The sequence below is a fragment of the Thunnus maccoyii genome, chromosome 12 (assembly GCF_910596095.1).
Source record: "Thunnus maccoyii chromosome 12, fThuMac1.1, whole genome shotgun sequence".
Taxonomy (NCBI): Eukaryota; Metazoa; Chordata; class Actinopteri; order Scombriformes; family Scombridae; genus Thunnus; species Thunnus maccoyii.
Window position 1 is genome coordinate 8,152,822 of NC_056544.1, and position 11,333 is coordinate 8,164,154.

General features: G+C 43.5%; 1 protein-coding gene across 3 annotated transcripts in view; it reads right to left on the reverse strand.

Annotated features, from left to right (window-relative positions):
* Positions 1 to 1,578: 1,578 nt before the first annotated feature.
* The window catches only part of LOC121908984 (serine/threonine-protein kinase tousled-like 1-B), an 11,197-nt gene continuing 1,442 nt past the window's right edge, over positions 1,579 to 11,333 (reverse strand). For 2 of the 3 annotated variants that reach the window (XM_042429324.1, XM_042429321.1), the window contains exons 2-22: positions 10,126 to 10,247; positions 9,472 to 9,540; positions 9,138 to 9,176; positions 8,927 to 9,002; positions 8,800 to 8,843; positions 8,624 to 8,713; positions 8,419 to 8,499; positions 8,207 to 8,299; positions 7,951 to 8,061; positions 7,228 to 7,364; positions 6,892 to 7,083; positions 6,492 to 6,558; positions 6,172 to 6,269; positions 5,946 to 6,027; positions 5,754 to 5,845; positions 5,562 to 5,651; positions 4,899 to 5,068; positions 4,504 to 4,639; positions 4,232 to 4,343; positions 3,812 to 3,919; positions 1,579 to 2,928 (exon numbers count right to left, since the gene is read on the reverse strand). In XM_042429324.1, the coding sequence (XP_042285258.1) occupies positions 2,779 to 2,928; positions 3,812 to 3,919; positions 4,232 to 4,343; positions 4,504 to 4,639; positions 4,899 to 5,068; positions 5,562 to 5,651; positions 5,754 to 5,845; positions 5,946 to 6,027; positions 6,172 to 6,269; positions 6,492 to 6,558; positions 6,892 to 7,083; positions 7,228 to 7,364; positions 7,951 to 8,061; positions 8,207 to 8,299; positions 8,419 to 8,499; positions 8,624 to 8,713; positions 8,800 to 8,843; positions 8,927 to 9,002; positions 9,138 to 9,176; positions 9,472 to 9,540; positions 10,126 to 10,247 (2,159 nt within the window). In that variant the 3' untranslated portion in view covers positions 1,579 to 2,778. The remainder of the gene's footprint in view (positions 2,929 to 3,811; positions 3,920 to 4,231; positions 4,344 to 4,503; positions 4,640 to 4,898; positions 5,069 to 5,561; positions 5,652 to 5,753; positions 5,846 to 5,945; positions 6,028 to 6,171; positions 6,270 to 6,491; positions 6,559 to 6,891; positions 7,084 to 7,227; positions 7,365 to 7,950; positions 8,062 to 8,206; positions 8,300 to 8,418; positions 8,500 to 8,623; positions 8,714 to 8,799; positions 8,844 to 8,926; positions 9,003 to 9,137; positions 9,177 to 9,471; positions 9,541 to 10,125; positions 10,248 to 11,333) is intronic. The other variant, XM_042429322.1, reaches the window with a different exon arrangement.

Genomic DNA, 11,333 nt, shown 5'->3' on the forward strand with positions numbered 1-11,333 from the left:
CAGACAGGTGCACAGGGAAATATGTAATGATGAGCAACAAGTAAAGGACTGTACAAAAACCCACCCCATATCTCCAAATAATACAAAAGTATGAATTGATGCAATTAATGACTAAAAATCCATAATTTAAAAGCTTCAATGTGTTAATGTAACAACAGCAATTCTCACATTGCCACCAAATTGCACAATACAGACGGAATCAGCTTGCTGAGGTTACAGCAAACAACAAAATGGTGCATCCTGTTTACTGAACATTCAAAATACTCTGGTTTTTAACCAAAAGCTAAACTAAACAGCTCCCAGCTCAGAGGTTATTGAGGGGCTTAAGACCTGCAGACCTCGGTGTTAGTTCTCTGAAATCTATCTATTAAATGAATTAGTGTTGGTAACGTGTGGGAGCTGGGTTATCTTGATTTGTCTCATATTGTAAGAAATGCCTACTGACTGAACTGATGCGAATGTAACAGCTCCAGCTTGGCTAAATATTGTGATAAGTGGAGCCAAAATATTTAAATATTCCAGTCTTCATATGGATATTATCACCTTCCTCCATGCTCCATTTTGTGTCAAACACTTTGAGTGAAGTTGCATAACCCTACACAGGAAGTATGTGTCACACTGCAGGAATTAAGACTCGTAAGGCAATTTTTATTGCATATGAACGACATGGCCTAGCGTTGCACCCCCGTCGCTAATGTGGTTTGACATGTTGCTTACTAATGGCTGTACTTACATCTGTCTACACATGGCTGTCATTAATCAAACAGTATGCGCTTCATGCTAGCACCCATTTTCTGTTTTGTCAAGTAGAAGAGAGATTAAAAAAAAAAAAAAAAAACTAGACAAGAGGGGATAGGTTTGTTTTACACCTTACTGCACCCGAGTGGATGAAATTACAATTTATCAAACTGGACATGGACTTCAGCTGTTTCATTGCACTTAATCACTTGCTTTCATTTAGGAGCAGCAAGCCGGGAGCAGGTACTGCCTGCCGTTTAATTCACCTGTCATGTTTTTGAAAGTGTATCTGTGTATGAGGTTGTTTTTTTGTTCATCTAACGGCTTGCACTCAGAGAATTAAGACTTATTTTTAAAGCAGGTGACATCACACACACACCGTTTGCCTCAGGCGGAGTCAAAGTTGCCGACATTTGAAAAGGTTTAAAACGTTCACAACAACATACATGTTAAGTGTTTTTATTTACAGGACGACAACATTGTGATATATCCGCTTGATTTCTAGCTGCAGTAAATCATGCTGCAACACAGCCAACCTGGAGCGTGCCCACTTGTACAGGCATGAACAGGTGTGACCACCCCCCCCGCCCCCCCACCACTCCCTCTCCCACCCCCCCACCCATTTCCAGTATCACTACACAGCATACAGGGACTTTGCTCCATATGATGTCTGTTAGACTTCTACATGAAAGTAAACAAAAACCCAGATGGACAGTGATGTTTTGTGGCAGAAGAACGTGTCGCATCCCCTTCCAATAGCACAGCGGGTGTCCATTTCAGAAAAGAGGCTCTGGAGAGTGTTCAAGTATGCACATACGCGAGGCGAAAACCATTCACACGTTACAAACTAAAAGCAACATTTATAGCAGCAAACTGAGAACAGCTTTCAGGAGGAAACACAAATAAACAGAGCAAAGTGAGACACTGGGAAGCAAGGATAAGCCTCATTATTATAGATTTTGCTAGTGGGTAATGTCTGCTCCTGCATGTGAAATGTACACTTAACTCTGCGCCCCTGGAAACAGTCCTGTAACCACGGGAGTCTTTGCAGTACAGCGACAGCTGATCCAGTCCCTCGCTTCAGTCCAACTCTCTTCAGGCAGGCAGACGAGGACATCTATGACAACATGGTCCTGTAATACTTTGAAACATTTTGACTCCATAATCTGAACAGCAAAAATGGATTAAGACAGATTCACAGATCTTTCTGTAAACCCGGCAGTAGACCTGAATTGCTTTGCAACACAACAAAAGTTTGAACGGAGGATTTGACTACTGATAAGTCCAGAACTAACCCACGCTGTGGTACTTCATGCCAAATCTGTGAGACCAGATGACCGCGATCTGGATCGGAAGTGCAAATCAAACCCAGAAATTTTATCTGGAATTTTTTTTTTTTTTTAAAGTCAAGTCCCATCCAGGTTACATCATTACTTTTAAGTCGACCCCCTCAAGGGTGAATTCAATGACATGTAACCATCATTTTGTGCCTCATAAAAACAGATTGCAGAGTTGACTTGAATAGGTTGAACTCGTACCTCCTCTATCTGTTCCCCACCGCCACCCTAAGCAACAAGACCACCAGTGTCTTTCTGTTGAAGCCATTCTCAGCCGTCTTGTGAGGTGTATCATGGTGTGGAGCTAAGAGGTGGGCTTGGATAGGAGCTCCTACAGCTGTTTAAACGTCTCCTAAGGGGTTAATTAATAAAATCCATAAACAAAATCTCTAGCTCTCGTTCCAAACAATGCCACTGCCTCTCTCTAAATCTTTTCCCCTCTCTCTTTGAATTTCTCTTCTGTTTTTCAGTTTATTTCTTTCCCCCCCATCTCACGCAGTTGAGTTCAGGGGCACAACATATGCAACTCCAGTATCCCCCTTTCTTCCTCTTCTCTCGCCAATTTATCCATTTAGGAACAGCTCAGGTAAAAAAAACAAAAGAAAGAGATAGAGAGAGAGATCCACATCCGTCATCCTCAAATTCCCACATTCCTGCTTTGGAATTGGCCAGAGGGTCCTGTCAGTCACGTGAGAGAGCCAAGTCAGTAGGTGGGGAGAGATGAGGCGGAGGGCTGCAGGGAGCCGGAGGAGTTCGAACGTCTCATGTGGGGGAGGAGGTAGCTGTCCGAGCACAGTTGGTGAACATCGAACCTGTCCTCCTTGCGATAGGCCAGACAGCGCCGGATGAACGCCTGCGGAGCAGAGGAGAGCGTTTTAGACACTGAGCTCCAGGCTGTGTGTGTTTGTGTGTTAAGAACCAGCTTGATGTGAATCTCTCATTAGACTCTTTATAGTTTCTAAAGATAGATAGAATAAGAAAGAGGCCCTGCAACCTTTGTCTTTTGTCTATCTGGTGGCAAAGACACTGCTGATCTTTTTATAAATACACGAGCGTGTGTCAACATGTAACTGCGCCGCCAAAAACTCAGGTAGACATTGATACTTAAATCATAGTGTGTATGAACATACATTTTTTATTGCGACTATAATTTCAATACACCACGTCTCAACCTTCAAGCCTCTTCTCGCCAGGCAACATCACAATGTTTACCACGCAGTCATATAAATCTGTCAACTGTCAGACGTTCAGCTACTCAAATCAGGAAATGTTGCACATTATTAGGCAGGAATGCTTTCTGGCAGCATTGGATTTACAGGATTTTTGCATCAATGTGTGAAGTATATTGATCTTTCAGATATATTATTACCTGGATTATTGTGTCAGGATATATATATATTGATATTGAATCACTTTCTTAATGTGTGATTGATTTTATCCATATCTCCAAACCCTACTATGAAATTATTTGGTTTAAGGTAAACAGAGGATGTTTACATGGGAATCTCCAGAATATCATCTATATTGTATTGATTATTATTGGATTATTGAACAAAGTCAATGTTGTCTGATAAATCTGGCGATGAGATGTCAAACATCAAACATTTTTAGCAGAGTGTATATAATAAAACTGGCACACTAGCCCATCTCTTGTTTGTATGAATGTTTACTCTATGTGTTTATGTGTCCATTCATCGGTGTGTGTGTGTGTGTGTGTGTGTGTGTGTGTGTGTTACCTTGGCCTCTGTGCTGGCCTGTGGTTTAGCAGGGAACTGGACCTCTGTGGCTTTGAGGATGGTGTTTTCCTGGAGGATGTCCTGCTGTGACTGGTTGTGACCAAACGGCTGGAAAAAACATTCAAAAAAACGCATTCAAATCACTACTGTTCCAACGCCTTTTACACTGAAACCCATGCGGTTCCTCTGGGACGCTGAATTCAAGAGAAAAGTTAGTCACACACTGCAATCACACTTTCACTCCTCCCCACATTTCAAAGCAATGCCTCACAGAGGTGATGTAATTGACCCAACGCATTAAGCTAACAATCCCATGTGGAACAATCTACCAGAGTTGAAGCTCTTCTTGCATGTTTAAACACAGATTGTTGAGTTCATTCGCTCTTTCCTCAGTGTAGTGGGTGGTGTTGAGTTTGTTACCTTGCGTCCGTAGAGGCACTGGAAGAAGATCACTCCCACAGACCAGACGTCCACCTTGTTTGAAATCTTAGGCGGTTCCTTTCCCACCACAAAACACTCTGGAGGGAGGTACCTGCGAAACACACACACACAGAGAATACAATCCATGTCATACAATGTAATAGAGAGTTCATTCATAGATCCTTGACTTTTCTATCATTATTCCATAGCATACAAGTGAAAAGAGTTTTAACCTGCATTACTGTGTCAGTGTGTGTGTATCTGCGTCTTACCAGTAGGTGCCTGCTCCCTGTGATGTGAGGTCCATACCGTCCACGCCGTAGTTATCATCATCCATGATCTTTGACAAGCCGAAGTCTGTGATTTTGATTTCTCCACATGCAGTACCATCCACTAATAAGATGTTACCTGTGAACGAGACAGACAGTGAGAGAGAGTGGCACAGGAGCAGCGGTATCACCAACTGCACAGAGCTAAACATGCAAAGCCCCAGCAGGGTCCATATCACATCACAGATTGACAAGAAAGCCTCTTCTAAGAAGTGTCAAACATTGCAAACCGAGCACTGTCTGTGTATCCATCCACGTCTCAGTCATCTGAATCTAACTCTGTGTACCATTCATCCCTTTCAAGTAAATAAGCCGTTCAGTTCCAACATTTGACCCACCGGGTTTGAGGTCGTAGTGGATGATGGGAGGTTTGATCTCGTTGAGGTAGCGCAGGGCGCTGACAATCTGCATGACAATGGAGCGTGCCTCCTTCTCTGACATCAGCTTGTTTTGCTTCAGGTAGAAGTCCAGGTCGTTGCCTTCGCAGAACTCCAGCACGGTGCAGAACCTGGCAGGACAGAGGACGGACAGAAATGTTACACAATTCCGCACAAGAGAAAAGGATAATTATGTGCTTACTGTGTCATTCGTTTATTGATTTTAAAAGAAGAAAGATCAACCTCTCATCCAGCAAAATGTTTCCTAAGAGCTGGAGGAGACTCTGAAGGCTAAAATGACAAATAACCCTGCAAGCTAAAAGTCAAGGCTTTAAATATAACTTCCAATGTCAGGGCATGTTGCTGCTGAATCATGCATTCCCAATCCCAACCTGATAACACCCCCTTGTTTGCATTTACTTTTGCCACCCTCTGACGTACAGCCTTGAGGCAGATTACAAACTTTACTGGGTAAGGCCTTTAACAAACCGTTAAGTCTGCTGTTTTAAAGCTACTGCAAAGAATGCTTTAGAGATGCTGTTGAATACAGTTGCGTGTGATAAACAACCTCAGGATGCATCAGCCCAGCAGGGCTGCAGCTGGCAGAGGTCAGAGGTGACTCACGTGTCAGTATCCAGGGAGAAATAGTCGTACAGTTTGACTATTCTGGGATGGTCCAGCTGCTTGTGTATCCTGTACTCCCTGCATGCATGCCTGGAAGGAAATACATGTCAATGTAGCGTTTGTGTGTGAGTTACTGGAGAAACACTTTGTCTGCATGTATGTAAGATATCTGTGTGTGTATATAAGACCTACTTATGGTAGTTCTCCTTTTTCTCCTCTCTCCAGTTCTTGTTGAGCTGGTGGATTTTAACAGCTGCATAACGCTGCTCAAACAGGTCAAAAGCCTGTGTGTGACAAAGAAAACACGTTTTGTATCTGAAAATGCTTTGCACAGTAAGAGAATGGGGGGGGGAAAAAAAACTAGTGCAGCCATACAGACGTTACCTTATAAACTTCACTGAAGCCGCCCCTGCCCAGCAAGTGCAGCAGCAGGTACCTCTCATTCAGAGTAGGATGGTCTTTAAACCTGTGAGAAGAAACACAACTTTTTAGTGAGCAATTAATCAGGTGGCGTGTGGAGAAAATGCTCATTGTTTGTACCAGACCATCTAGGAACTTAGTCTGACATCTGTTTTTATTGTGCAGCTTCAGGTGTGTTGAATGGACTTACGCTGAGCTGTCCTCATTGTTTATCCTCTTCAACTCTCTAATGTGGAGGTTCCTCACCCGCTCCAACCGCTCCAGTTCTGCTTGGATCTCAGCTTCCTCCTGCATGACACATGACATGGAGAAAAATGTTACGTTTCAGTTATTTTCCTGTTAAGAGGTTCAATTAACTTGAAACTCATGAAGTGTCAAGATTAATGTGTGAACATCTCGATTTTAATTATGTTTTCAATGTTTTGATGTACGTTTTGAACTGAAATGTTTGGTCATGACATGTTCTTCTTGGCTGGTTAATTTACTGGTTCATGTTTTTTTGCTACTGACCTTCTTCAGATGTCCGAGGCGAAGCTTGAAGATTTCTTCCTGCTCGTGGTACTCGGCGAGGGTCAGTCTGACAAAAAAATGTGGACGAGTGAAAATCTCCAAACAAAACAAATTTGATTGGGACCATTCGTTTAACACTTTGGAAGTCTGCTTACATTTAAACACACATCATCTTCAGTGCTTTCTAAAGCCTCTGATTTAAGAGAGAATCAGACTCCCACACGTTGCTGACAGATCAAAGGCAATGACATCCAAACATTGGCCACATGATATCTTTAAGCCTTTGACACTGATACTGTGCAATTACAGCGAGCAGAGCACTAAATTGTGAGGTAAAAAAGACGCCTTAAGATAGTTTAGTAGTTTCACAGACGGTATGTATTTATTTCAGTGTACTCACAGCTGGGGCAAGGAGGGCTTGAGGAAGGGGTCAGAGTCGTTGCCGTTGACCACCTTGGTTTTTCTCTGCTTGGGTTCAGAGGTGGAGGCCACAGAGAGGGAGGGAGACGCAGGGTTTGGAGGCTTCCTCTTGGCAAGCAGCTTCCTCTGTCGCTCTATGTCCTCCCTCTGCTGATTGATGCCCTCTTGTTGCCTGCATGCGGAGGAGGAGGGAATGGGTCATAGGGGAAATACTGACAATAAAAAACAGCTTTTCACATGTTTTTTGCTCTACGCAAAGTCTAAAAGGAATGGGATTAGTTGTGTCAAAACGATGTGTGTGTTTGTAATCTCTCACTTGATCAGGTTCTGGAATGCGTATCCGTCGGTCCACTGCTCCGTGTAGGACGCTCCGTGTCTGACGGTGGTGAAGTGACCGAGGCGGAGACGGTCCTGCATGCTCTTCTCTCGGCACGACTGCTTCTCCTGGGTGCTCTGTGCACAAAACCAGGCGGACAAACGTTTGCACACAGTTAGAAATGACGAGCAGCGTGTTGAAGGTGTCTCAACGGCAGCGGGTGAGGAAAGAAGGCGTTTCTCTTAAAACATGCCCGATATTCCCGTGAGCCCTCGTCTCTACCTTCTCAAGTGTCCCCATGAATACATTTATTTATTACATTATTTATTGATTTATTACATTTATTATTTACTACATTTTTACATTACAAATTTAAACACTCCAGACAGTGTGATGTGAAAGAACTGCTTGTACATTAAACCCCATGAACACACCACTGTGCAGCTCTATAAGGCTCCAGCACGAAATGGTGAAAACCTGGAGGAGACAGGTGGCAGGTGAAGAGATTCAATGATCTACCAACCCAATAACAGGTTTTTTCCTTTCAGGGCGTTTCGGACCAAAGCAGAGCTAAAACACCAAGGAATACTGCACTTAGATTGTTAAGGAATACCAATATTGCATGTAAGGAGCCTCTTCTTTGCAACAAATGAGCTTGAAAACTTCTGTACATTCTACTTAAGAACACAATAAGCTGATGTACATGCACACAAAGACAGATACCTTCTCTATAAGTAGTTTCTTGCTCATAGTGATGCACTTGTTGAGCCTCTCCTTGTACTTCTCCAGGAGTTTCTGCTGTTCATCAATCTGTCTCCGCAGGTCACAGTTAGCCTGTTAAGGAGAGACAGTGGGAGCAGAGTAAGTTTGGCTGCGTGGTTATATATACATATAACATAAATAAAACATGAAATGACGTTCTGTAGTACATTAGCCAGTCATCCTACCATGCACTCAGTGTTATAGACATTGAACTCACCCTGAGAAGGTCATCTATTCGCCCCTCTTTCTTTTCCAGGTCCAGACTCTTGTTGCTCTCCAGAGCAGCAAGTTTCAAGCCTGTTAGCTCCGTCTAAGAGAGTCAGCCAGAAAAACAAGTACCGGTTAGAAGTAGTGTATTACTAAATATACAATGTATACTGCAGGAATAAATGTGCAAGAGGAATGTGCTTTCTGTGTGCGTCATACTACCTGGACACATTTGCTGGATGAGGCTTTGGGATTGTGATCCCCGAAACACAGACTGGTGGGAGAGGAACTGTTCTGCCGGATCTACAGACACAGAGGTATTGTTAAACCTTCTAACAACACGCAGAGACTCACATGCACCTCATGCGCAAATAACCCATCAGAAATCCCTGCGTAAGACGTTTTTTACTGTTTGCCAAACACTTACGATTGAGCCAGGAGCAGAATGTGAGTTCTGTGGAGAGCGGCGGGCTGACGGGAGGGCTCTGACTGGACTGGAACCATTTCCACCCTGGAACTTTGCAGAGACAGAAATGTACAGACTTAAGATTCTAGTTCAAAATGATAAGAACAGAAACATATCAGAGTTGCTGCGATACTCACATCAAAGTAGTCGCTGATCTTGGGCCCACGTGTGGAGGTCTTCCCTGCACAGAATATTGAACAAAGACTTAATGCAAGATATCAGTGACGCATAGATGCTGCGATTTTCTGCAGGTGTCAGTCGTACCTTGACTACTCTCTGAATAGGTGTCAGCTTTCCTTTTTCTCCCTCTGGACGATTCGGAGTGCTTCTTCTCCGGAGTCTGTTAATCAATATGGAATAGAAGAGAGAGACAGAAAAAAAAAAAAAACATAAATCCCCTGTGTTTTACCTAACAAAACTAGTTCCAGTGGAGGTGTTCAACAGGAAAGAGCAGCAGGAAGAAAAGAGTACATACTGAGTAGGCAGGGGAGCTCCCTCTTTTCAAATCAGAGTTCTAGGAAGAGAAAACAGGGAGAGGTGGATGTAGTGGGAGAGACTCAAAGTCGAGTGGGCCGAGCACAGGAAAAAACACAGCGCAACTGTATCTAACTAGGTTTCATTGTCGAAATCAGTGCATTTAATAAATTGTGTGATATTTTATTTCTTGTCCTATCTTCGCAGTAATACCTGACTATAAAATTCAGTGGATAATTCATCGTATAACACTGTCATAACTAATAGTGATCAACAAAAACACGTCCATTGCAGAAATGACTGTGTGTGTGTGTGTGTGTGTGTGTGTGTTTTACCTCTGACTCCTTGTCGCTGGATGAGCCGAGACTTCCATAGCTGTGGTTAGAGGATTCATTGGCCAGACCCTACACACAATGAGAATTCAAACAAATAAGTGAGCGCATACAATATGAAAATATTCCCAGGTGTGTGACGCTTTCCAAATTCAGTGACCTCACGAAATGTAAACAACAGTGAAACAAAGGCGAGGCGTGCCTCTTGCCTGCCACGTCTGATAGGAATCCAGATCTTCATTTATTAGGTGTGTCACTTGGCCCTTTTCCAAAGCAACAACTTTTCCAGGAAACCTGCATCCTTTTTAGGAAAACAGGAACTTTACCTGCTTTTTTCACCATGGGAACCTACTGACATAGCACTTGCTGTGGTGGAGTTAGTCACACACTGAGTTAAAATTGGAGTTTCTTGTAACACTGTTGGCACTTAAACAATGTGGCCAACCTTCCTAGTAGTCTAAAAAAGTTGGTAGTTTTATCAGTCAAATCTGCAGATGTAGCAGAAAATGCAAACAGGATTGCACATAAGGACCTTTCAGCTCATGAGCTTCCTCAGTTCCTGGGGTCTATTTGGCTGGAAACATGGTCAACTTTGTTTGTGTCCGGTGTGTGACGCAGCTCAAAAATGAGGATTTCGTTTTTCTGTGCCGCCGTTACCTTAGCACCTCCGCTGGTGCTCCCAGTGCTGCCTACTGTGTTGCCACTGACAGCTCCCGTGAACCTGGCCTCCAGCAGCTCCTGTCTCCTGGGGTCCAGGCTGTGCAGCTCCTCCATGGGGCCTGGCACAAGGACATCAGCAGAGTAAGGTTAAATGTTTTATTACAAGTGACCAGTGGTGGCAACCGCAAGAAATCAGAGCAACTGTGCCCTGAACACATTCCTACGACTGTAAAGGAATAAAAATGAGCACTCAGAGAAGGAGCAGAGGACAGTATCTGTGGGAGGATTAGAGAAAATTAGAGTGATTAGAGGATAAAAATAGAAAAATGGATTTGATTCAGCTGGGCAGTAGGTAGCTCTTTAAAAGATGCACTTTCATGCTATGATGGGAGATACTGTTGTGGAGTGACGCTGCTGTTCTAACTAAAGTAGGAAGGTCATTCTACCTCTGGATAGCCTCAGGGAGAAGAGCCAAGGCCGATGGAGTGAGTCTACAAGTTTGTCGACACAAAAATCTTCAACCAGCCCGTGTATTATCTCACTAATGAGACTGCCACAGTGGCCTCATTGCACAGTGCTAAACTAGTCTCTGACCTTTAGGGATCTCAATACCTCAGAAGCCTTTTGGTTACAGTACAATACCAGCTTAGATAAGGACGCTGGAAGTTTTATCCCAAAGTCATATCTTTCTATGTGCTGCACAGTCAAAGAGAAAAAGATGTGGGCCTTGCAGTAGCTCTCTTATCTAATTCAAATGCTGCACATGTGCATCCATGTTCCTTACATTGTTCCAACTGAACACCGCTTTTAGTTTTACAGGCCATTTAGGTCTTGAAAAAGCCTTTCAGATATCCTCAGTGTAGCTAGATTTGCAAATGTCTGAGTGCTAAACCTTGCAGCTGTAAATCTGAGCCACAGTGTGCATAAAATGACTTTAGCACACACTAGCAGTAGGCTGTATATAAATGCAGCCAGACTGGGCCTTGTTCTATGACAACCAGTATCCAGGGAGAGACACACAGGATCCTCTGCTCCCTGCTGACTACTGCTGCATGTGTTTGTTTCCTTATTGGACATTTCCTGGCTGTCATCTTTACAGCTTCTGGCACAGGGGCGAGCCCTAAAAGGCATAATGGACATTATGAAACCCTTGTGCTATGAACCAGAGAGCACACAACAAGGCCTGTGTGAGGTTACCTAAGGAC